Consider the following 27,729-nt stretch of genomic DNA (forward strand, 5'->3'; position numbering starts at 1 on the left):
TTGTCCATTTGTTTGGAGTATTCACATGGCTGTACACACACAAAAAATGCAGGGGTGCTCATCAGGTTCAGCCTGACTCTAACTAAAGACGATAAAATACTCCCACTTTCAAATTGGGAAGTCCAGTTTGGGCACTCAGCTACCTACACTTAAAACTTTTTTCTTGTTGAAGTATAATTAAAAACCTGAAATTTGGTATCATGGGTGCATTTGTACAGGGGGAGTAGAGAAAGAGATTCTTGAAAGCCTTGGATTCTCAGTGTGAGGAGAGCCTAGCAGGGAATGCTGCTAAGCACATGTGTGTCTGAACCTGTGTCTGAATGCACAGTCCTTGCAGGCTGGAATTCATTGCAGGAAATTAGGTTCCATGTCATACTCTGCCTGGATATGCACCAGGGTGAAAAAGAAATGTAAAGAAAATACGTAGTATATAAAGAAAAACAGAGTGTAAGTCGGATCTCAGATGGTTATTATCATCCTTGGAAAGTGCTTGTTTTCATCCATTGATCCTAAGAGGGAGCCTCAAACACCTTTACTCTATGCAAAAGGGGCTTAAGCTATAGGGACAACTCATTGATTATTAAATACCTCATTCAGAGCAACATCAGTCTAGAACCTACTATCTTTCCTTTTAATAGCAGCCTAGATATATTTCCTTCTGAAGAATCCATCTCATTTTAGCCTACTTGTCAAAGCAAGATGCTTAGGAAAGGATCCCTGATTTTCTGCAGCTTGAGCTGGCCCAAACCTTTGACTCCAGTCTCTCTGCCAGAGAGCAGAAAGAAATGCAAGAGATTCAGGGCTAGGAAGAAAGCAGACAAGACTCTTGCTCTCTGAAGATTCACTTAGGAGGAGGAAAGTTCTGGACTGTGATTCCTGGCCTCAGAGCTAGGAATTTATTAATTTTACAGCAAACAGTGAGATAAAAATAATCCATGAACCGGATTCCAGGAATTCCCCTGTCTACCTCTGTCCAGTGAATATAGACAAAATATGCTGCAGATTTAAAACAACTTATATATATTATCATAATTTTCTGGGTTATTTCCTCAATTTTGTGGCTGATATATTCCTGTATTATGGCATGAAGATTGCTGACAGAGCACATGCTTGAGCTTTTTGAGAGATATGAGTGGGAAATTCATGCCTTCCAATTCTCAAGCATGTGCTTTCCTTAGACTGTTATTATTTTAAAAGCAATGCAAATTTATTTTCCCCTGGACACTCAAACCTCTCATCTGCTTTGAAAAACATATTTTGAGTAAGAATTTTATGTTTGTACCCCTAAAAAACAGACTTCTTTTCCCCTAGATCAATTATCATACTCAGACTCAACAGATAAAAGTCTGAGGCCACTGACAGAAAAGAGGCTGTTGTATTTATCCTGTTAGAGAGTTCTAAGTGTCACATGTACATGATAATTTTGGGGCTAATTATATAATGCTTAATGTCATCATTTCACAGAAAAGCAAACTGTTTCCGAAGGACAGAGACCAGTGCAGTGTGGAACTTGGACAAAATATGCAGAAGGAGGCATCTTCACTTCTCCAAATTACCCCAACAAGTATCCTCCGGACAGAGAGTGTGTCTACATTATAGAAGGTGACCAAAAGAAGAATCTTTATATTTTACCATCACTTGTATTGAAAAGAATACTTTTTATTATATGTGAAGAGTAGGTGAAGTCGTGATAACAAATACTTTCAAGACAAAAGATTCAGAGAACTTCTTGATTTCTGTTTTGATATAACTCATAAATTAGTTAAGCTGGTACATATGTAAGACTCAGTAATAAACAGTACTTCAGGAATTTATTTCAGGATATTTCAAAAATGAATAGAACCTAAAATGCAATGTAACAGAAGAAAGGACATTTTAAAATGAGAAGTAAAAGTAAACATGGGAAACAAAAATGCTTTTTACTTTCATGCAGACATTTTAAACTTACTGTAACTGAACCAGGGATGACAAGCTTAGTACAGTAAAAGAAGTCATACAGAAAATATCCATGTAGTGAGTGTTAAAGTTATTTTCCATCCAGTTGTTCATAAGAAATGAAAATGAAACAAACAACCTACAAAATAAAACTAGAGGAGACAAAGCATCTCTAAAACTTAATTTTTAAAAAGTATACAATTGCAGGCATGGAAGTGATTTAGGAAAGGCTAAAGGTGTATTACAAACTATGTGGTTTCTTTTCATTAGTCTTAGTACAATGCATGTTGGAGAGATTGTTGTGATAATGAATCTGTGGAAGGTAATAGAGGTTAGATCCTCTCAGAGCTCAGAAAAGATGAATCATGTACTGTGTAGTAAATCCCTGGAATCAAAAAAAATCTTTCATGAGTTGTGAATGCATGTAGAATAAAACAGTTATGGTCTTCTATCCATGCTTCATTTAGAAAATTATTAATGAATTAATGATGGAGTGAGGAACTACAGAAATCATTATTTTACAAAAGACGCAGGTAGCACCAAGATATATTTCCAAAGATATATAGCTGATTTAAATTGAATGAACTGTTCTAGACCCACACACACTCTGTACTTTTAGAAAGTCAAAAGTCACAACAAAATGACTGACTTTCACTTTGGTGCTAGATTACTTGACTGAGGTAAGTCAGAAGAGGTGATTATAAATAATGTAGACAAACTCTTAAAATAAAATTTAAGGTAGTCTGTACATGTCTGAAATTTAAACAGACATATGTTAAATATTTAAATTCCTACATAGTTTAGTAATTGGTTTAAAATACTAAGTTTTTTTAAGAAGAAAAACGTATAGGTTCAAAATGTACAACTTAGCACTATTTTTTTTCCAATTACACTTATGTTGCTAGAACTGGGTCTTTTTGCATCTATTGATCAAATTATCTAACACACCTGTGAGACTGGGGAAAACTAAGCCTGTTTTATTTTCAAAGATATGAAACACAGGATGTTTTGTCATTAAAGTGAAGTGTGTAGAAAATAACCCACCATTTTTGTAAAATTTAGTCCCACGCCTCAGGTTATGAGATGCTCTTCCTCACAGTAAGAAGGTGCTTGAAAGTCCAATATAGTAAAAACTTTTATCTTTATAATAGTAATTAAGTACTTACAAAAACATATATGCTGAAGGACTGCAAAAATACACTGTTGAAATTTTGTGATCTAATATATCTAAAAACGGAAATGCCAAAGAACAATTTAAGAAAGAAAGATTTAATCAACCAACTTCTATGACACAGATGAAATTCCACATTGACAAGTTTAGAGCAATGTATAAGGAAAAGAGTAAACTCAACAGACATCTTCTTATAATCTATCAGAAAGCTCAATCTTGTAAAGTCCAGTTGAAAACAATTTTTCTATGTCATGGGTATTTTCTTCTTCCCATCCAGCCTAATAGCAGCTTGGATTGCAGCTGGTCATTTTAAAACCCACAATGAACCATAGGCATTGCACAACATTTTCAGCTCTGATCTCCCCATGTCTATTTCTGCCTTCTATAAAAAATCAGAAGTAGTCATGTCTGTCTGGAAAATATCACCAAAATACGCAGAGATATAGGAAGATATCTGAGCAATAATACTTTAAAATGTGTCAGATTTCAAAAAAAAGGCAAAAGAACTACTGAAGGTCAACAAAAAACTTTTTTGTAATTAGAATAAATAATTTGTCCATATTTATTCTTTTTGCAAAATAACAGAAAATGATAAAGAAGTCTAGCAAGTATCAAATTTTCCCCACATCTTTTATATTCCATGAAACTCATTGTCATAAGACACTGATATTAAAGGATTTATAAAACACTTATAGCAATGTATTTGAAATCAGATAACAATCTACAGAAATTGTCGATAATCCTGACTAATGGAGGAAATAAATATTTTAGAGTAAGACAGAAACATCTCTTTATGCATTTCATTTCTATATTTAGAATTGAAATTTCCATATGCTTGAACAGCTTCTGAATCTTGTTGAATGCCAAGTACCAAACTAGGGGGACTGTTGATATGGTCTATAATATCATCCCCCTCATCACTATCTCCCTGTTGTATGTTTCAGGGAATTCAGCCTACCAGGACTGTATATAACATACTGAAAGCTGTATGATGTGAGCATAAATGCATATATGAATCACTAAGTTCTTTCCTGGATGCTTGCATTCATTCCTTCATTTAGTCTTGGGGCAAATTCAAACACAGTTCTTCGTGCCTTTAGTGGTCTTTACTGAGTACTCCGGCTTGTAGTGTGTTGCAAACAGTTGAATTTCATCTCAATTTTTTTCTTCCCCATTGTAGCTCAATGGGGAGGAAAACATCCTTTTGTCATGTCAAAATTATTTTGGTGATGCTGGCAAAAGTTGCCATGATCATAGACTGTGAATTTCTGAAAGAAAAGGAGATTCCTGACTGCAGATGCTTTTATCCTAGCAAAGACATAAGCAAGTCTAACAGTTGGAAGTTTCTTAGATTATTCTGCTTTTTCTTTTTTTTTTTTTTTTTTTTTTTTTTAATTCTGATTTAGTAATAGTGATAATGAACTCTTAGAACAACTAAGAGTTGTTCCAAGAGTTCATTATCACTGGAATTTTAAAGTCCAGGTTGAATGCCTTTTTAAAGGAAATCCTTTAAGTCATCTAGAAATCATGGCCTCTGTACAAAAATTGTTATGCTACAGAGAAGTGTCATAAGTGAGGCTTGGAGGAGGGCTGATACAACTCCCCAAGGAGCTTCTGATGAATCCCATCTGCCTTTCAAAATACAGTGAGAATTTTTTCTTTTTGTTTGGTTTTTTTCTTTTTTTCTTTCTTTTTTTTCTTTCAATCTTAGTTGGCATATAGAAAACATAGAAAATGAGCTGAGAAAATTGGCCAAATTTCACCCTTATTTTGCATATTCATGATTCTAACCTGACAAAATTCACAGCTGCCCAGAACAATCACAGCAGTGACAGCAATAGCCTTTGCCAGACTGCAGAACATTTGGCATGTGTGCTATAAAAAGAAATTTGCACAGGAGATTTTGCAGGAGCAAAGGCTTTTTTTATTTGTGTTAAAATATTTGGGGAGTGGGATAGTCATACTATACACATTATAACTTAAGAATGGGTTTAACAATCCCATAAGTGAAAAACCTGTAAAATTGTAACCACTCTTCTGCTTTTAATAATTAAGTGCTTGTTTATAAATACAGCTATGGACCAGAATTGCTCTATGGAGATATAAAATATATCTTCCACTATACAAGTTTGTGAGCATACAGAGTTCTCAATCTCGAAAATTTCATGTCTTCACAAAAGACCATTAAACTCTTTCATGATATTTCACAAGTGTTAGAAAATTGTCATGTTATCACCAAGTGAAAAACCTCTGCTCAAAGTCCTTTTGTATTTCACAGTGATTTTTGTGTTGAAAAAATTTTCACCAAAACAATGGAAGAACCCTATTTTCAAATGAAGATAAATGTGGTTTCCTTATCAATAATAGCAGGATAACTGGAAGGAATGAAGATTATTGAAACTATTAGTAGGGTAACAGCTCATAGAGACGGCAGTAGGTGTTGAGTTGTTTCTCATTTCCATAAAGTGTGGCAAATTGAAACAGATTTTTTCACTTAACTTCAGCTGTCACTACACAGACTTAGAGGTTGATCAGAATTAAAACCTTAATTGTGCACTTTTGCTGCAACTGTTCTACTGCAAGCTGGAACCCAATGACTCTTTTTTTCCATTGGATTTAAAATCTTAAGACAGCACTTGTGTAAGATAATTAGATGAAAAATATGACAAGACATGCAAGCATTAAGTAGGCCTTTCCATGGTTCTAAACATTTTTTGAAGAAATATAATTGGAAATTAAATATGGAAGTTGTATCATTTGAAATCAAGTCATTTTATGATACATTATTCAATATATTTCATTTGGAGAGGGCAACAACTGCCTGACATCATAGACACAGAAGAAGGTCTGAAGACATGAATGGACTTTACCTGTTAATTAGGATACCAGAAATAACCACTCCATCCCTCCTTTTCTGATTAGATGGCTAGTCTGGAAGATTTGCATATTCTGGATTTTTTTTTTGTTTGTTTTATTTTTCTGTAGGAACACATACACTATTATTAGTAACTATTCTGGACTTGTCCCCAGTTTATTTCTGTGACCTCATTTACACACACTTTGTTGCAAAGGGTGTGGCACAAGATGTGTGTTTAAACAATAGCTGCTTCTTCTGCCTTGTGTTGGGTAAAGAAACCCGTCATTAAAGCCAGAGCATAAATGTGAAATTATACCATTTTTACTTAAAAGAACTTAAGGTGGAGAATTTGAATTATGTGTTTTCATCACTTATGGTCATATCTAGCAAGTTTTGATTAATTTATATATAGATTACTGCAAACAAAACATTTTACCATTAACTAAATATGAAGCACAAGAAGAAAAACAAAAGTGCTTTTAAAAACACCTCATGAAAAGGTCATGGATGTGTGTTTTGTACCCTGGAGTTATACAAAGTTACAGAAATATGAAGTGTTCCTAGTGGCATGGCCAAAATGGTGCCAGAACATGACTTTACATTTAAGGAGTGTGAACTGGGCAGTGATCCAACCCTCAAACTCAATCCCCAGCTTTGTTTTATCCCCAGTGGAGAAGTGCTGCTAATGAATATTCAATGCTCCATTCTTAAAGTGAAGTAGCCTCTACTCACAGGGCCTTCAGGGAAAAGTGGAAACCTGAGCTCTCCTTGAGCTGATGTGATTCTCTCTGATCCTATAGCAAGATCTGAGCTTCACTAGGAAAAGCCTCATCTTGACTTTGTCAAAAAATAGATAAAAGCAGAATTGTGTAAACTATAGCAATATTCTCGTCATAAAACTGGTTAGCAGTGAGTTATCTCTATCTGGTGAGATTCAGAAAGCTACATGGAGATTGGGTTTGGAAATTTTTTTTTTCTCAGGTCATTCATTCACCCAGCCAATAGCACTCATGTGTAACTCTGTAGGCCTGTTTTTTATTTATCTACAATCTCTCCTTTTACTTCAGAGCCTCCTATAAGGAGGCTGTAGTTGGGTCTAGGGTTCCTTTTCAACACCAAAAATCATGTCAAATGACTGAATTTGTTGTGGCCATTTTTGACGTTACATGAGTCTTGGATACAGAGAAGACTTGTTAAGGATTTAGCTATGGGCCAGCCCTTGTAACCCTCTCCTTGGTATCAAACAAGGCAGCAGAAAAGAAAGTTTTTAAAGGATAAATGTGTTATGATAATGGCATGAGCCATTTTTGAAGCAATCACTTTGTGGCTATGGGAAGCACAGCAGCTATGCTGCTGTATGTCAGCATATCTGACAGTCAGTAGTAGGAGAATCGATCTTCATATCTAGTTTGTGACATTAAAACATAATAATACAGCTCTAGACAGGTTAATAGCATAATATTGGAGTCATGAATGTGTAAGATTTTCAAGCCATGATGAGCATTCTTAAGATTACCTAAAGTGTTTTCAAGATAGTTTCTGATACCTGACTCTGTGGTCCTTAGATGGATGATGAACAGCTCTCAACAAATCTCCTTAAATGGAATAAGAACATGCAGCATATGATCCCAAATTGAAAGTCACTGATTGCTCTCTTCTGTCCTAGTATTGCTTAGTTGAGTTTAAATCAGTAATTTTTATAAAAGTGTAAAGTCAAGGATAGAAACTTCTGAATAAAATTAATCTATGATGTCTTCCAGGTATTTAATCTTTTACTATAATCTAAAAAGATTTACTTTGGTTTTCAAACCTCACCAAGGATAACATCATTATGATCTCCTTTACAAGCTTTATCATCTGACCTTACTTTTATAAACTTTTTGTACTTTCAAAGTAACTTCTTTCTCATAGACTGTGAATTTGGTGCAATTATATGTAAAACACAGACCTCTGCTTTTTCTATTGAATTTGTATGGGCATGAAGATCACAAATTTCCCGTAAATTGATATAAATAATGACAAGTCACTACTATTTCCCTGAATGTGAATGTCTTCAGATTGAGAACAGTAGAAAATGTTTCTTTCTTATGTTAAATTAAATGTTTCAGTAAATATCAATCATCCAATTATATTAACATTTTAAGTAAAGCTGTTAAAATAATCTTCCTTTTCTAATAAGATGTTTTATTAACTTACTTCTTAAATGTTTCTTATAAAATGAGGCTGTATTTATCTACATGAATAGTTGTAAGAGGGATCTGACTATGTGCTGTTATGTAAAGATTTCAAAATTTACCTGATATCTTCTTACTCAATTAATTTTAAACAATCTCTCGTCTTATGTGAGTAATGAGTTCATATCAAAAGATTAAAATTTAAAAGCATTTCAGAATCCAAACAAGATCTTTGTTCTTGTAACACTGACAGTTTTCTTATTATTCTTGAGGAAATAAATGTAGAGATACTGACTCCTGGAGTGGCAGCAGTTTCCATGCTAATAACTCGGCATGCAGTTTGCTCTTGCATATTTTCATGTGAAAAGAATGGTAACTCTGGCAAAACTCATGGTAATACAAACCTCTTTTGATATGTGTAAAGTGTAGGACATGATCCCATGAGAGGCACAGCAGGCAATGACACAACAAATCCTTGTCTTAGCAGAAGGCTTTGTCAGCAAAAGGCTCCAATGCACCATGCTCTAGACACAGAAGGCGGACAGTTTTTGCTATGGCCAGGACTGAGCATAGAAAACAGTGCACCTCTAAAAGGTTGCCTCTGATAGAATGTATCAATTAAACCATGATTTTTGCCCTCCTTATAAGAATATACTATATTTCTACCAGTTACTTTTTTTTTGCTTTATACAGGAGATCCCAGGAAATATTTGTTTCAGAAATAATTCAGAATGTCTCAAGACTTAAGACCTATCATTAAAGATGGATTTTTTTAAAATGTCTAATTAAATTGCCACTATGAATTTCCTTCAAGGTTTTCAGTATATCATTTGCTCTTCTATTATCATCCTTATCCAGGATCCTTATCATTCTTTCTTAAGTGAGAATTCACTGCATTTGTTCTTATGTTTCCAATGAGAAGTAATTCTGAGTATAAGCAATTACACTCCAGTTTGTCATTGACTGCAATACATGTAGGAAGATAATCTGTCTTTACTGTAGCACAGTTCTGATCAGCCTTTTTTTATCATCTTTCTCAGTACTAGGTATAAAAAAAAGTATTCTGATTAACACCCCTCCCCAAAATATAAGAGAAAAAATAAATTCTTCTAAATATGTAAGTTTCTTAGAAACATTTTATATTTTACATTTGAAGAAATTGTTCCTGGCTATATTTTTCTGTTCATCATGGATATTTCTCTCTTAGCTTTACTAAGCACTGCTGTCAAAACTACTTTTTTTAAAAGGAGAACAGCAGACAAATAATCTGACAGTGTGAAATCTATAAAAATATAGATGTACTAATTTCTAATTAAAAAAATATAGATGTTCCAATTTTTGCACAAGTTTTTAAACAAAATTTTAGAATCCATACAAAATTATAAATTTGATTTTCTTCAGTTTTGCTTTAGTTTTGAAAGGGTCTTGGGTTATAAAATAATAAGATAACTTTCTTTTTTGTCTCTAGCTGCTCCTAGACAATGCATTGAACTACACTTTGATGAAAAATATTCCATAGAGCCTTCTTGGGAGTGTAAATTTGACCACATAGAAGTACGAGATGGACCTTTTGGCTTTTCCCCAATCCTTGGACGTTTCTGTGGACAGCAAAATCCACCTATGATAAAATCCAGTGGCAGATTCCTGTGGATTAAATTTTTTGCTGATGCTGAACTGGAATCTATTGGGTTTTCTGCTCGGTATAATTTTACACCTGGTAAGTCCAAACCATCACATTTTTAATAGAAAAAGCTTATCATTGTAACTTTTCTAATGATGTATAATCTTGCTGTTGAATAATATCTTTAGCTGGGGCTTAGTTTATTGTCAAGGAAGGTATTAATAGGTAGGAAATTGATAAAAGTCATACGTATCTTTTGCATAACAAGTGATGCTTATTCAAGGGAAAGATTTTCAGATTCTGCAGTTTTTAAAAGTATTATTTTCAAGTGAATGCTACTACAGAAGGTCATTCAAAATGTTTCATGGGAAGTTTAGTGTTTTATGCTTGGCTGTTACGCTGGACAGCTTTTCTTTCAAAAAGATCATTGATAAAGTATTCTAATAAAAAATGTAATTATCTCAGAAAATTCCATCATTGCTTTTCCACTTCACCAATCATTTCCCCAGATGAGAAGTGGAATAGTTCTCCTTCCTCAATAAAGCAAACTATTACAAGTATTACCAGAGGATGTGTGAGGTTCAAATAGTAACATGTATTAAATATTTTTCTTCAAAGGCTGTAAATCTTAATTGCAATTGTACCAGTATTCCTTGTCTCTGTTTAATTTATTAAAGTAAAACAAAATTTATAGTCATACTTTCCATTAAATCCCCCACTCCCCCACTTGTTAACAAAAGATTGCTGATTTTAAATTTCTTCTTTGGCAGCAGCTCCACTATACTGCACTGCAACTGCACTGCTGGATGTGACGTAGTTCTGTGACTTCTTATGTATTGAGTGATGAGTCATGCTTTAGTATAGCTGACTCTAAAGCACTGTAATTATTATGTAATTTTGTCAATTATGTCACTATTTTTTCCGCTAAATTGTTGTATTAGGTTGAACAATGTTCTCTAGAGTACTGCCTAAAATTAGCAGACCCAAAATTCTTCCTTAATTATTCCAGTAGCATCATAGAAGATGGCAGGTCTACAGGCTCTGTGCTCTTCTTCTTTCTGGTTTTCTTTCATTAATTCAAAGAAAATACTTATAAAACTAACCAGCACAGTAAAATTTTCTTTCAAGTCCATGATACTGTTTTTCACTGGCTAAAAATATCTAGAAGGTTCAGACTTGAACAGTAGGGAGAATTTCTGTAGCAAATAATCTGATAGCCAGGTATATGTATCTGCTGTAAATTCAAAGACAATAGACAAAATTTTGTTACAACCATGCATATGCACTCTGAAAAGAGAGTTAAATTTTTATCTCTCATTTAACATGGGTCTGTGGGCTTTTGCCATTTCCTTCCCCTGTGCCATAAGTCCTTTTCTTTAGATTTCTTTGCTTTTTTTTCCAAATGTATGTGCATTCTAGTTGAAAAGATATTAATAGCAAAATCTGCAACTTAGTCTGTCTAAAAACTCTGATGTAAAAGACAATTTCATGGACCATGTTTTATTGTTATTCCTTTTCTACTGATGTAAGGAGAATTTCTACACAAAGATCAATGCTGGTAAATTAGTACAGCAGCATAAATTATTCTAGACTTCAGATGGAATAGCTATATCTTTTTTCTTCCTTGATTCTTTCCTTTTTCCCCCTCCATACATTTCAAAAGAAGCTCTACAAGCAGTGGAGAATTTCTAGGAATATTGGCCAAAATGAGAATATGATTAATCTGACAATTGCAAAACAGCACTGCTGCCTCCTTGATCCCTGCTAAGAGGAAGAACTTCACATTCCACATTATTACTTGGACAGTCTTTTATCATGCAGACATGGATAAGGCATGACATTTTGAGATCTATTGTCCATAGGTGTGCACTGGGAGGGGTTCCTGCCAACTCATAAAGCAGAATTATGGCTTTTGAGATTGTATAAGAGAGTAACAGAGAGAGGATTCCACTCCAGAGTATAACAGAGTAGCATAGAGAGGACTTCAATACAGAAATGATCACCTGAACCACCTAGAACCAGCTTCGGTAGTGACAACTTAAAAAATTAAATTATGAGCAATGGACAGATCAGAAGAAAATTTTCAGCTAACTTCTCTTTAAAGAACTTGAAGAAAGTGATCCAAAGCAAAGACTCATTTGGAAGCTGTTGCTGTCTCAAGCAGCTGAAAGCTCATGGGAGATGTGGTTTTTGTTGCCACTTATCTCACTTGTCAAAAGCAGGACACTCTTCCTAACTGCCAACCTGCTGAGGAGGCTTTTTTCATCCAGACACAATGCAGTTATTTCTTGAGTATCAGCAATCTTTGAGGGTCCCCACCCCTGGCCCTGACGTGTTTCTCATCTGCCTCTTTTGCATTTGAGATCTTAATGGAGAATAAAGAGACGTGGTGTTAAACATGTGGGTGTGTGCCAGGATTTAAAAAATAGAAAGTAAATTTGGCTAAATTGAAGCTGCAACTGTTTATTGTTATTTGAATGGTACCTGGAGAAACAGGGAAAGAAATTATTTACTATGTCTCCAGGGTGTATAAAAACAGATAACTGGATGAAGTTGAAAAAAAGATCAGTTAGGATATAATGAAAAATGCTGAAATGAATATCTATTAGTTTGTGCAAATGGAAAGAGTCCTGCACCTAAGGCATTTAAAATCTAGTTTGGACTAAGTCCTATAAAGAGAAATTAAATATAAAAATCCTAAGGGATAGACTAATAATTTATGATTATGGCAACTTTTCAGTTCAATAGTTTCTTTGACTCCTTGGTACTGAAATGGTTGGAAATCCATCCACCAAGACAAAAGTCCAGTAGGAACTGTGTTTCAGAAACAAATGTAACTCTTTTGCCATACATTCTTTTCCTTTTAAATAAACCTTTTTTCAGAGGTCTTTTCAGTACTCTAAAAAGAGAGATCTTGCAGAAGAAAAAACTTTAGCAACAAAACCAGAGATACACACATAGCCAAAATGAACACACTCAGAAACTGGTAAAACTACTAAAGGTTTTGCAAAAAGTTCCTTATTAAGAGAATAATTTAGGCTTTTGTTTTTGTCATTCCTAAATTATAGTGTTAAGCGACACTATAATGAAGTGGATGAATGAAGTTGTGCGTACAGTATAATAAACTATTTTCAATGTCAAAACTCTAAACTAAGGGAAAAAGTATTCATCTTTTGCATAATTACAGCTAATATCAGTAATAATCAGATGCATTTGAAGGTAAATTTTCAACCATTTTGCATACATGAGAGTTTATAAACAAATGAAAGCTTCTTTAATTTTGATGTACTATTATAATTTAACCATGTTCATTTCAAAATGGAACTATTGAACCTATTGAAACTTCATAAATGTATAGAAACTTTTTTGTTGTGTTACTTCTTTTTCAGGAAATCTGATGTATAAGAGAAACACATATCAGGTTGCAATATTTTCAGGTCCTGCTAGTTCATTTTGAATACAATATTGATTGGCTAGGGAAAAAACCATGACACAAGGACATTTCATGCTTGCTTTTGTTTTGTCATTCTTTGAGCCACTGGAAGGCCTACACCTGAAATTTCATTTCACAGCTCTGGGTTCTTTGACTCAATCTATTGCATTTATTTTTTCTAAAAAGTTTCATCTCAAGACTGTCTTCCAAAGTGGTGTTGAATCACTGTTTTGTGTAGAAAAATTCGAGTACTACTTCAAACTATTGACAATTCTTCTTTAAAAAGAATCTTTTTTTTCTTTTTTTTAGTACAGAGAAGAATTCAGGCAGAGAGAGGCTGTGTTTATCTGGGCTTTCTTGCTCAGCTAAAATAATCAGATTTCTGTTTATCCTGGTCCCTGATTTTGCAGGACAGTGGCTTAAGATAGCACATCATTACTTTCAGTTCCTTCACTTAGTAGAAGCCATCTGTGTTTTTATTTAGCCTCATTAATATAAACGTCAGTCAGTAACGTTTTCTATTCAACTGCCTGGTAATGGAAAACAAAAAAAGATCTATACTCTTGTGTCCCAAAAAGTGGAATATGAAACACTTTCTAACTGGAGTAAAAGTACTTTTACATTCCCATTACAGTGAATGTCAGAGTAATAGAATAATTATGTTAGCTATCTTGAGGGAAAAAAATAAAAAACAACCCAAATTCCTCCTAGTTGGGGAATTTGTATATTTTAGAACTCATGAAAAATTTAATGAGAATTTATTAAATTCAATCACAATTCTAAAAAAACTTAGCTAAAATATTATCAAATTATTTTGCCATCTAACATCAATCTTCTGCCTTGAATTGCAAGGGATATTTCCCAGGCATCTGGAATAGCTGAATATCCATGTGAGCTAGGTCACTTGTACTTTTTTGTTTACTCTTCTGAACCTGGTCTGATTACTTCTGATTTAGTATCAGCAATGACAATCACTTTTTAGCAACTTGAAATCCAGTTAAGCTTTTTGAGAACAAACAAACAATGCCAGAGTCATGTAACTTTAAACCAGACAATGTTTTTCTTTTGGATTCAGAGTTGGTTTGGAAGATGAGAAATGACTCATTATAACTTCATTTAAACTTTTGAGACAGAACCATGTGATGTCAAAAAAGCCTGGAAAGTGTGAATCTGTTTTATTTATTGAGATATAACTTCCCAGCACTTCAAATTGCAATAAGCAGCTTCCTGGTGTTATGAACTTTTATTGTGTTTCTACAAGTGCACTTTATAAGAGTCAGACACTTCAATGCTGTTTACAACGCATTAGGGCATCTGGTCTTGGGAAAGGGAAGGAATTTCTCTCAAGTAGGATGATGCATTACATTGAAAATCATGATCACAGGTTTCTATTAAATTTCAAGTGAAAAATAATACCTTATGTGGAGCAAATGAGTATCTAAAAAGTCTCATGGGGTTCTCAGATCCCATATTATGTCTTGCCATCACATAGTTATATGTTTCTTTCAACAATACGCAAAAGGCAAATACAGAACTTCCTAGTTTAGAAAGCTCTGTGTGCTGGGAGTTTCATATTACCAACAGAAGGAAGTTGAACACTGAAATCCCAACACCATTGAACTTTGATGTAAAAACAGAGCAAGAGAAATATAAGATACAGTTTTAAGTATTTCTAGCACTGGAGTAAAGAAAAGTGCCAACTAAACTAGGACACTTACTGCTTCCCCTGCCATCAGTGCACCCTGTTCTCTACAAAAATCCCTTGCCTGTATTCATTCCATAATAAGCTGGACATGGACTTCTAGAGAAGGTTTACTAGGATACTCTACAGCAGTACAGATACAAATAATTCTATTCCACTATTCCACCTCCACAGGAAATACCTTTCTTCATTTGTAGGTGACCTCACCAATAATGGTGATTATGGTGTTGCAATGATAGATATTCTTTTCAGAGGAGCCTCATTTCTCTGACAAGACATCAGTGTTTTTTGAGTACCTGTGAGGGATCTTCAGGAAGCCTAGATGTACATTAAAAATTAGTCCTAGAACACTAACATTTTTAGAGTTAGCTGCATTTTTATAATACCGTTGTCATTCTATAAATAGTTTATATTATTACTTGTTACAAAACAATTAAATCTAAATCTTAGAAGCATCAGAGGATTTTCCTTAAATGTGGTCTTTTTCTTATCCTCTTTTCCCTAAGGATAAACTTTTGACTTTATGTAAATACTATGCTGAGTTAGCCTAACCTTAGGTCTGATATAAAGTGACTACCCTTTGCTTTGAACACTTACAAAATGAGGAACTAACCAGTGGGCCCTGAAAATTTGTTTTCCCTATTAATCCTTGATTTCTCTGCAACGTTTGTAAAGCACTTGGAAATGGCAGATCAGGGAGGATAATATGGAATTTGTGCTGAACAGAAAGTCTGGGTAGTTGTCTTCCACGAGTGTTTAATCCAACTTATTTACAATGAAAATTTTCACTACCCACATTCAGCACCTCCAAAGCCTGTTGTTGTGTTACTTGGTAGTTCTCTTTCAAACATTATAGCACTTACTTCTTCAGGGGAAAAATTGGAAACTTCTTGTCTCATATGTAATGAATAAGAAATTTTTGATTACTCTTCAAAGGTTTTCCAGGTCATCTGATTTTCTCATCTGGCAGATTTTCTAATATCTCATATTGGGATGCACTCCAGGGTGGTTGTATTGTGGTCTCCTCCTGACAACTCTGTTGTCTGTAATAGTTTCTCTTAGGGACCTTGGAAGTGTGGATATCTGGAGACAGTCTGCTGACATTGAAGGAATTCTTTTTCTTCACTAATACTTTTCCTAATTTGTTCAAATTTCATCTTTATGCATTGTATCTACAGGTTTATAAGATATTACTGGTATAGCCAATAAATCTTAGCAATCACCCCAGAGCTTTTGTCTAATCAGTCTGAGAATGCCCCATCTGTCGGGTCAGAAAAACTTTTTTAGTATGGCCATTCAGTTGTGACAGGTTTGATTCTTTAGCTGTCAGTATATATTAGGTAAAACCCATGTTTATTTAATTTCTTTTCAGTCATATTTTTGCATAGGTTCAAGCAACTGTGATTGTAGATAGTTCTAGCTATTGTCTAATTTATTTCATGGACTGTTTCTCAATTCTAGCAGCAAAAAATAGTGATCTTTATTGAGATATTTATCTTTCCTTAACAGATTTTTTTACTGTTTGTATAGTGCTTCTAGCTAATTGTCCTTAAAGAAATATACACAAACTGTTAGAAGTCACTCAGTTCCCTATAACTAATAAACAGGCTTCTTGCCCCATAATTAGTAGCTTTGCAAACTTAAGTCTTTGTAAAACTGAATCATGTTTCTTTTTCTAGAACTGAATATTTTGGCAGTATGCAATGTTTTAGTAAATGATGAAATGTGTCAGAAGTAAAGAAACAAGGAAGCAAATCCTCTGTCACCATTTGTTATGTACACTCATCTATTGTCTAGTATTGGCTCATTTTCAGAGGGTAGTACTCATATTTTTTTAAAGAGGGCAATCCAGAGAATCTCTTTTGCCTACCAGTACTGAGGTGACTGCCATTGAATATTATTTGCATATTTGTAGTTCTAGTAGGTGTTTGTTGTCATCTTAATATCTTTTTCCATATTGATGGCTGAGACCTATCTTGATTTGTTTATTGTCTTGTTGAGTAATGCAGGCTGTGTAATATATTTATTTCAGATATCACATTTGAGCTTCTTTGATGATCAGATCTAAAAATCATGCTTCATTCAACTTTGACACAAATTTTGTTTTTAATATTTTGCAAATAAAGTTACCTTGCCCATTAGAACATCTATGCCTCTCATCCATCTTCTCTTTTTCCCCTATTATGCACTAAGATTTTGAAGAGCCTGTGATATTTAGTATCATACTTCTGTCAGGGGGTAGGGAAATAATATAATGTAAAGTCTTTTTCATGTGAGAAACAGATCATACAATGATTTCTGTGAGAAGTAGGTGTCATGTCTATGGTTAAATCTGACCAATATATCTATTGCTAGACACAAAACTCCTGGAAAATCAGGACTGTGAATCAAGCTTATGAACATTCTGACTTAGTCTGATTTGTTTTTTCCTCTTTTTTTTTTACTTTCTCTCTCTTTCTGTACAATTATAGTCTATCTCAACCTTCTGACAACTTCCTTTCACCATATATACTTTTATCCTATACATACACTGAGGAGATACAAACAAACCTCCTATCAAAACACTGACTGATGACATCTGTACAACAAGGTGTGCTGTCCTAAAAACGATCATGACAAATTGAGGTAGAGAGGAGCTAATTTTTTTAAAGTCTTATTTTAAAAGGATTCAATTTTCACTATAGTTGGGTTCATGCAAGAGCCACCTGCTCATTTGTGGGTGTTGTTTAATATTTGTGAATACTGAATAGATTAGGCAAGTTTTTTGTTTTTTTTCCTTATACTACTAATTCACATTGGATAGAGATATACTTAATCTTTTGTTTGCGAAAATCAACATTTTTTTTTTTCTGTGACAAATCCAAATGCTAGGTGTCCTGATTTTTTTCTCTGCAAAACCTGTTCATTTCATAAAGGTCCTCAGGCCAAATAAAAATAACAGCTACCATAATTTAACACTGTAATCCATCAAAAATCTCTGAAATTACTTTCTGATATGCCCAAGGATAATTCCAAAGAACAGTTGCTTAAGCTTACTATACTCAAATGCTGCACTGACAAGCCACTAAATCTAGTCTCAATTTAGCAAAGAATTTCAGGAAGCCTACATATAAGCATGTGCCTAAATCCAGGCAATCTCTAGGTTTGGGTTCTTACTTAAAAGTAAGTATGTTTAAAGACTGTCCTCTACCTTTCTATCCAGGGAAATAAGTAAAAATTAAATATCTGTTGGTTTTGGAGAGCAAAACTACCATTTCTTCAACTCTTTTAATGAATTAAAACTAGTTTTCTACCTTCACACAAATTATGTGGTAGATCTATATCAATTCAGCATTTCTCCATTTGATCAGTATCAAATTAATATAGCCTTAAATAGGTTCAACTTACTCACTCAGTTTTTCTTTTCTTTTTTTTTTTTAATATTCTGTTACAGTAAGCTGAGCTTTTGTTGGAATTAGAAAACGATGATTAATGATTTTTCTGTCTTCCTGTACTATTCTTCCTCTAGATACCCTTGTCCCTAAAAAAGCTACCCTGGAATTGTCTGAAATGAAATTATTTTCTTCAATTATCTTCTGCTTAGAACATAATTAATTCAGATAAGCTTTTTTGGTTCAGTTCAGTTGGTCAGTCAGATTTACAAGTTGTAAAATGAAGTGATACAACTTCTGCAATCATTTGCAGTGAGTACTGGTTTCACTCCTTGGATTTAAAATTTGAAACATAAAATAAATTTCCATTGCATTTTTTACCACATTTCCACTACAACTTTAGTTCATGCACCCACTGTCAAAGGGTCTTTTTAAAATAAAAATGGAGCAGTACTTATGGAGAGTTTTTAGAAAGAGAAAATAATATTATTATATAATAATAATAATAATAATCATACTATTATTCTTTCTCTGAAAAATCTTCTTGATTATTTCAAATGCATTTTTAAAATATTTTTAAATTTTAAAATTTACATGATCACAGCATAGTCTGCAATTCACTAGGGAGATGAATGCTTGAAATTGTGGTTTCCTCAATTAGGTTTGTTGAGGTGGTTTTAACTTCAGTGACAAAAAAAATGTTTTGGAATACACATTGTAAAATGTATTTCAAATTAATCTTTGTCTTTTAATATATAGGGTGATGAGATTTACCAAATAATTGAGGATGCCATTGAAAGAAATAAATTCATTTATTCCTTTCAATTCATTGTAAAATTGTGAAAATAAGTAAGCAAATACTTTTGATCAACACTTCAAAAATATTGCTCCAGAGGTCACTACAAATTAGAGATGCAAAAAGTTTATTTGAATACTTGGATGTCAAAAGTCTACGTAATATCCAGCAATTTCTGTCAAGAAAGTTTTTTTGAGTCATGAATAAGATGATAAAAAAGGAATTGCAAAATATTTTTTGAGAATTCATAAATAAATAAACTCGTTTTTGTGACACATCCATTGTTAAAATTTTGTGCTAGCATGACTGAAGCAGGCAGTGTGAAATGTGTTATTCCAGTCACATATCAGTCCCCTAGATGACACTGAGAAGCCAGAAGATGTTGTGTAACAGGACTTACATACATCATTTGCCAGATGTTATCTGATAGTTGAAGCTCAAGAGACAATGTTATCAAATCTGCTGGTTGCAGTATGTGGGTTAACAAAAGTTTGTATTATACTCCTCTTGTTTCCTTTTGGGTTTTTTTTCTCTTTCTTTTCTTTTCCTGTAGCTCATTTCTCAAGTCTATGTGAAAACTAATATTAAAAGAGAATGCAGAAAATACTTCCTAAAAAGATTTTATTCCTAAATGTTTATTTCATTATGAAGTTTAGACAATTGGTTATTAACTGCTACTAACTATGAATTCCATACTGAAATTCTACAAAATAATTTTATAATTTTTTTAAACAAATAACATACTGGCCTAGGATTTTAAAAATCAGATTTGGTAGTTCGGATCTCTTTAATTTTATGTGCATCCTCCATACAAATCATTTTTAGCAATAAAACAGTTATTTGTATTCTAGAATGTTGCATATTAGTGATATTTCAGTACAAATATAGATCAATTATTTACCAAGTACTTTTAAGTGAAAGATTTAATTTATATTTTACTTTTTTTTTTTATTTTTATCTCTAGAACTTTAAATGACTCTTTTAAATCAAGCTAGGAAAAATCCTGCTGTTTGGCAGTCAAAAACTTGATCTGGTCAAATGAAATTTAATTATTGTCTACTTGTTGGGTAAGCGGCTGACCCCTACTTAACAATCCTGAGAGCTGTGACTGGCCATCATGTTTTGACCTGCTTCTGCTGCAAGTCAAAACTCTCTTGAGACCTCATTCCTGCTAAATATTACCACATCAATGGTAGAACTAGACAATCTCTAATCAGCACCCACTTTGCAGTTCTTTTCCCTGTCTCTTCAGCCACTTACATAGCAATATGGGGTATTGTGTAAAGCAGATGTGAGGACTTATGAACACTGCCTTTCTAAAATGTGATTCAATGAATCACAAAGTCTTTTTCATTAATGTGATGCAGAGGATCACTATTTGTTCTCTATATTAGGCTGAACCAGTCAGTTAGTGTAGGACTCAATCAATTGCTAAATTCAGTTCAGATTGAGGGCCTCAACTGGCTTCTTTTAGAATCAGTATTAAAATTAGGAATAAATCCAGTGAAAAGAAAATTACTTCCTCAGACCAGTAGATATTGATCAGAGGAGGAAAAAATGTAAATCAGTTAAATTCCATGTAAACAATAATTTTTACACCTAAAAATCTAAAGTCATGATAATAGAACTAAAAATTTACTAATCTATACTTAAGATAATCACAGCTTAGGGATAGCAGAATCTGGAGTTTCTGGGGTAAGGAAAAGTCAGAGGCAAAAGAGTTTTATAGACATGAATGTAACTCTGCTCAAATTCTAGGCTGCAAATCTCCACTTACTCACAGACTCACTTGTTTGTGATGTTCTTGACAAACCATTTTGAGGTCATTTTGTGAACACAGAGCATGTGGCATAAATGCTACTTAGAGAGGACTGAGGATCCACTGGAAGAATGTTAAAAGAAAAAGTAAAAAAGATTGAAGACAATATCCCCTGGTTTAGAATTTATTTCCATGTTGAATTTTTCCTACAGGCATGCAGTAAAACATATGTTAGTGTTGTTTATGAGAAACAATCTTTAGTTGTTAATTTCAGTGGAAAAGTTTGGGGCTAGAGTTGGTATGAATTGTGCTTGGTTTACATAGTAAAGCATACATTAGGACTTTTCTCATCAAAATAATAGCAGTCACAGTTGACCTCTGTCTTGTTTCTAACAGTTTATGTCAACTCTAGGTCAGTATAAGAAATTAAGTGTGGTTTGAACTTTCTCTGGCACTTTTAATTGCATGAAATTGGAGAAAAAGTATCAATTTGAACAAAATTGAATGTTGTTTTCATGAAGTTGTAACCAACAGGAAACAAATTAACTGAAAGCCAAAAAAAACTGTCTGTAAAGTCTAGATTAGCCAAAAATTGTCTAAACTTTTTCCTCCCATAACCTCTGGGGAAGCCGAATGGCATAATGCTGGAAAAGGGGGAGTGATTATTGCTTACATCCAATGTATTATTTATGTCCTTTTAATATCTGAATGCTACCTTGTATAATAAAATGTAAAATTCATGTTTGTGGGTAATGTGAGTGGGTAATTATGTAGGGAATTCACAGTTAACACAGAGCTATGTTCTTTCTGAAACATTTCCTCAGAGAGAGCTGCTGCCCTATGCAGTTAAAAAGATGAAGAAGCAAAAGTGTTAGAATGTCTCCGAAGATCCTCCCCAATATATTCTGTGGCTAAAGTTCTTAAAAACATATCTTCTCATTCTGTGCAGGGGAAACTGCTGAGGTCAACAGCTCAGTGTTCCCTAAAAGGACAGTTTCTAGCCAGAAAACCTCCTAAGAGTAGCAGAAGAAAAAGGAAAGATCTGGTGTCACTGAAATTTGTACTGCTATGAATTCTAAAATGAGAGGACAGAAAACTTACTCTTTCCACAGTTGTTTTTGGGACTTGGTGTTAATATGCTTTTCTCAGCAACTCACTGAGCTGTGTGGCTTTTATAATTCCCCTTCTTGTTCACTGAAAGTGTCTGTGGTGAGCATATATAATTACAATTGGAGGTGACAATTTGGTTTCAAAAATGAATTTCACTTTTCCTTTGATATATGCTACTTTTTCATTCTAATTTTTTCCTTTAGAAAGAGAACATTCAGGTTCCAGTGGGGATGAAAACCTAGATTTTTTCCCTTTGATCCTAAAGATTTCTACTGTGGATACAGAATATATTTTAAAAGCATCCTGTGACATTGACTTTTTGAATCATACAATGACTTTGTTACAGGAGAGTAGTAGAATATAATTCATTCAACAACTTTCAAAAATCTAGCAGTTGCACAGTAAACTAATGAATGGGGTTTTTTCAGTCTATGGCTATTTCACTTTTTTCTACTCTAAGAATCCTATTTTCTGTAGCATTTTGTCTGTTTCATCTCTTTCTGATATATGGTGAAACAATTAAGAAAGTAGTTGTTTTTACAAACACAATTCAGCTCCCTTTGGTGCTCTTTAACACAATTCCTCACTTTAGCAAAAGATCACCTGGTGCTTTGCTTGTCTGTAATGGAAAAAAATGGAGGCAGTGTCTGAATTTGCTTGTTAAAGTGGAAAGTGAGTTATTACACATGGAAACTATAGGAGATATTTGAGTTTCTCATGTGAGAGGCAGTTATCTTCAAAAAGATGCCATCACTGGCAAGGCCAGCTACAGCAGGAGAATATTAGTAGGTGTAAACACTGTGTTGTATTTCTTTTTTAATTGGAAATGTGCCAAAATGTGCAGTGAACAACAGGTTATATAGTGCTACTTGAAGCAGCCCAAGTAGTATATTCTGTTAACTATAAGAGGTCTAAAATATGTAGCTATTCAAAAGAACACTACAGTGAATGCATTCATTCTGTTAAATGTTCTGAGGTAAAACTAGGAGAAAACATTTCTCCTATGAAAACAACAAAGGCTATTTTAAATCACAAAGTTATTCTCATAAGATCCTTCTGTCCTGAGAAATTCACCCAGCAGACTGGTACGGCATAAATATCCTGAAAAGGATGTGCAGATTCTGCATTCAGTGGTAGCAAGAAATAACCATGTGTAAATAGGTTCAATCTGCAGAAGTAATGCCTGGTACTCAGTTGTGGCTAAACATTTGGGCTCATTTTTTCCCCTAGTCATCTGACATGAACTTAAAGTGTTATTTCCTTGGACTGGGCCAGGAGTCATCTATTAAAAAAATGATGAGACAAATCCTGAGCCTTTAGTAGTATCCTGCTGAAATTGCATGACTAGGAATCCTCAGAATTTCACATTATTCAGGAAAACCACTATAGCGTTGCACATCTCTCTTCCTAGTCCAGTTAAGAGGCCATTAGTCAATTACAGGAAGCCTCCAGGATATTATCTTGGGGAGACACAGACAAGGTGCTGCCCTTGACTGATAGTCGGTCCTGGCGGTCAAGTCAGCTGCACTGTCACAGCAAGGCTGCATTACTCAGATAAAGTGGACTCCTGAGCTCTTTCAGTCTTGTTTCAATATTTTCAGGCAACCAGCAGGTGAAGGTATATGCAGCCCTTGAAATATTCATCATGGCATCATTTTTTCCCTGCATTTCCACACAGAGTGTGCTGCATAAAGGGAATATAATGACTAAACAGAGTGCTCAGCTGCTTGTGTAAATATTGAACATAATAAAAATGATCCCACACACAGCAAGGCTCCAGGACCTCCTCTTTCCACTCATCAGCCTGAGTATGACATTGTTGCTAATTCTTGCTCTCCTTTGTCACTAGGACAGTTCCAAAAAGCGCTTCTCACTTCTGGGATTTTGGAGCACATATTGAAGGGTTGAAACACCCTTTCAGGATGAGACCTGGAATCTCATGTGACTTTTTGTTTTCTGACATCCATAACAAAATTTACACAGGAGAAAGGCCCTATTTTTTAAAGGGTTTGCAGAAAAGACAACAGAGACAAGCAGGCTAAAATCTCAAAGCCTGCCATTGTGTGCATGAAAACAGAAATTTAACAGCAACTTCTGTTATCATGTGCTCTGCTCCAGTGGAATTTATTCAGGTGCTTCTTGTCCGCTCAGTTTGACCAATCTTAGCAAAAAGTTACTCAAAAAGTCATGGATTTTGTTTTAATTTTTTCTTTCCAGTGTTGTCTTTTTTATTTCTAAATAGATTGCAATGAAACACAGAAACCCCTAATTTTGGCATAGAAATGTGCAACTATTGCTAACACTTGCAGTATAGCTTGTTTTACTGAGGTCACCATAGCAATACAATATATATTAATTACACTAAACAAATACTTTGTAGGTATGAGGTGAGAGTAGTAAATTGACAAATGAAAAAAAATAAAAAAGAAAGTAAGTATTGTAGAAATCAAACTTTTGGATAATAGTTTGTGTTATTTCAACAATATTGGCCTTCATATGACTTTTTACTGATTTAATGATAGGTAGATATTCAAGGTGAAGTAGCAGGAGTTATATTCATTGCTACATTTGCACTTATAAGCTTTCTGTTCTTTCATCACTATGTTAATAAAGGAAAAAATTTGAGAAGCATTATTTTAAGTTACAAATATGTATTTTTCAAAAGAGCTGCAATTGATCACAATATTGTTCTCAAAAAGAAAACATAAAAATAGAGAGCAAATACAGATCATAATATTGCCAACTATAATTACTACAGAACTTTCCACAGTGTCTAGCAAACTAGAGGCTTTCTTTGAACACCTTTTGGTATCATTAGTACAAATATAGAAATATATATGGAAGTTTCAAGAAGACTACAAATATGAAAGGAGCCATCAGAACAAATTTCATTTTAGGCTAATAAGAAATAATTTATGGGGTTTTGCATAGCAATTTAGCTTCATTTTTTTTTTCTTACTACTTTTTCTTTACTCTCCCCAGCAGAATAGCAAAATTTCCTTTCAACACCACAAAAAAAATGTTTGTGTACAGAAATTATTTTCTATTTTAGAACTATATTAGTGATTCCTTGAGAAGATTTTTATGTTTTTAAAATCTTTTGGCCATATTCTTCCATTACTTTTACCCTATCATCAAATACTATGAGGCAATGACATAAAATACCTTAGAATAATCATGTTTTTCTGTAATGAGCTGTGCAAGTTCTGCTTTTATAGAGAACTATACCTCACCCCCAAGAGGACAAGGCTGGTTTAGGCTCCCAGAAATCACTGTAAAACAACTTGACTTAGTAAACTTACAGATAAATAAGTAGTGGCTTGCTGTATAGTGCAATTCTCTTTACTTTTCTATGAGTATTTACATGTCAAATCAGGTCTCTAATAAGTTATCTGACAGACAAGCATGTGCACGTGCTAAAATTACTTAAATATTGATGGATAGGAGTTGAATACCTATTTCTAGTCAGAGACAGAAGTGAAAAGATATATGTACAGCTGTCTGATCATTGAATAAAAGCGGACAGCTTCCCTACTTCTGATTAGGAAATAGGGATTCAAACTATTGTGACTACTTTCTGTATGTATCCATTTAAAAGGAGGTTTTTGTATTCACAAATGGCAAAAACCTCCTTAGGTTTTAAACATCAACTCTTTGTAATGTATTGATTATTCAAATAGTTCAAATAATTCTTCCACATGTCATTTATGGAAGAAAAGAGAAAAATACTTCAAAAGTTATTCAGCACCAGAATTTTTGTATTGCACATTTCCTTCCTCTTGACTTTTAACTGTACAGCAATTGCTCGTGTTCTTTACTGTATGTATTTCACTTCAGATATTAAAAAGTAAAATTGTATAATTAAGTATACTGTAGTCCAGACATGATCAGGAACACATAAACTCAATCTTCCATTTTTAAAAGAGATATTAAAATTTTGACTTGTATCTTTTGACTTCCAGAGTGAGATATCTATTATTTTTTATCAGTGAAAGCAGCGGGTTTGAAGTTTTCTGGGTAAGAAAGTGCCCAGATGAATTTTACATGAAAAGCTAAGGAAAGATGAATAAAATGTGAGAGATGTACTTGGAAATTTTGCCTTTTTAACAGTAAAAATACTCTAATTTTTCTGTATTACAACATTACTTTTAAAAGCATTGTGCCATCTCTCTTTGAAGACAAGTTGAATGATCTTTTTATGTGTGGGATTTTTAATTCGACATATGATCTTTTAGAATTGATTTACAATAATACTTACCAGCAGAACATCATGTTGCTAGTAATTAGTTGGAACTTTATGCATTTCTCCTATGTCTTACAGAAATTATTCAAGCAATATAATTTTAAACAATTTCACTTTCTGTGTAAGTAAGTGACATGGCGTGAGGTGTTGCATGTGTATGTGCATGCATGGATGGGTAAATGTATTTCTGTGTGGATATGCCTCAGCTGGGCAATCCCATAAGATGCTGCAGTGTACTTGTAAACAAGGTCATTTACATACTTTTTGAAGACTTAATTGAGTTGATGTGCAATGCCTTTCTACTTTACAATTTTCTTCATTTCATAAGATTTTTGAGCAATCAGGTACCTTAACTCCTTACAATTGGCCTCCTGTTTTTCTATTTAAATTCCATGTTTGCCAGCTGCTTAGAAGAGCCAGACTTCCTGCATAGAAACAGTGAAATGACAAATAAAGATATGTAGAAAGTATATATGTAGAAGTATGGAAAGTATAGATTCCAAAGCTAGCATCTGAAATCTTGTTAGCCTCCCATGAAGAACTAGTGAGCTTTTTTAAACCAGGCCTGTATATGTTCCTGCACCTCAGAGCAAAGTCCACAAAACTAAATCTGCATTGTGATAGAGATTTGTGTAACTTCTGCTGCTACCTCAGAGAACAGGTCTAGACTTTTGATTGGCTATTTCACTATTATCCAATTCTATTGTTTAGTTATTGCAAAATCAGAGGATCAGAAGATGGCTGGTCTCAGAAGGTATCTCTGGAGGTTGACTTGTCCAACCCCCTTTTCAAGCAGGGTCACCTCAAGCCATTTGCCTAGGATCGTGTCTAGACAGCAATGAATATCCTTGAATATCTCCAAGGATAGAGACTCCACAACCTCTTGGCTACCTTGCTAGTCCTGAGTCACCTCATACTGGAGAAGTGTTTCCTGATATTCAGATGGAGCCTCCTGTGATTCAATGTGTGCTCATTGCATCTTGTTCTGTCACCACAAACCACTGAAAAGAGCCTGACTTCAATCACTTTGTGCCCCTCCATTAGGTTTTTGTACACATTAGTGGGATCACCTCTTACCTTTCCCTTCTCCAGACTGACCTATCCCAACTCTATCAGCCTCTCCTTATATGTCCCTTAAAAAAATTAATGACCCTCTGTTGGATTGTCTCTAGCAGCTCCATATTACTTCTTATTTTTTTTTCCTCTGTTTTTTTTTTCCTCTACTTATAGGTGATCCATCTTATTTTTCACAGAAAAGTTTTCCAGTCTTGTGTGTTTTCCTCACAGGAGCATGATTTTGATCTATTGGAAAATCTGGCCAGTCAGTGTTTATATAACATTAATGTTTTGACCCAGCCAGACTGAGAATAACAATTTGATTGAATTACATACAGAGGAGCTTCTAAAATCTAATCCATTTAATGGGACACTATTTGAAAAGCAAATATTTGCTAGTTAAATATGCTCATACATGGGTGAATTTTAAGCATGTGTGATAATACCTTATTTACAGATTTTGTTTTTATTACAGTAGTGTTGGTATAATAGCAATATTTA

The 27,729-nt window shown here is 34.0% G+C and overlaps 1 protein-coding gene across 3 annotated transcripts in view; it reads left to right on the plus strand.

Moving 5' to 3' along the window:
• Positions 1-27,729, plus strand: part of NETO1 (neuropilin and tolloid like 1) — a 63,083-nt gene that overhangs the window by 4,880 nt on the left and 30,474 nt on the right. For all 3 annotated transcript variants that reach the window (XM_066561160.1, XM_066561153.1, XM_066561146.1), the window contains exons 3-4: positions 1,465-1,602; positions 9,606-9,854. In XM_066561160.1, coding sequence (XP_066417257.1) covers positions 1,465-1,602; positions 9,606-9,854 — 387 coding nt within the window. The remainder of the gene's footprint in view (positions 1-1,464; positions 1,603-9,605; positions 9,855-27,729) is intronic.

Source organism: Molothrus aeneus, chromosome 1, assembly GCF_037042795.1.
Source record: "Molothrus aeneus isolate 106 chromosome 1, BPBGC_Maene_1.0, whole genome shotgun sequence".
Classification (NCBI taxonomy): Eukaryota; Metazoa; Chordata; class Aves; order Passeriformes; family Icteridae; genus Molothrus; species Molothrus aeneus.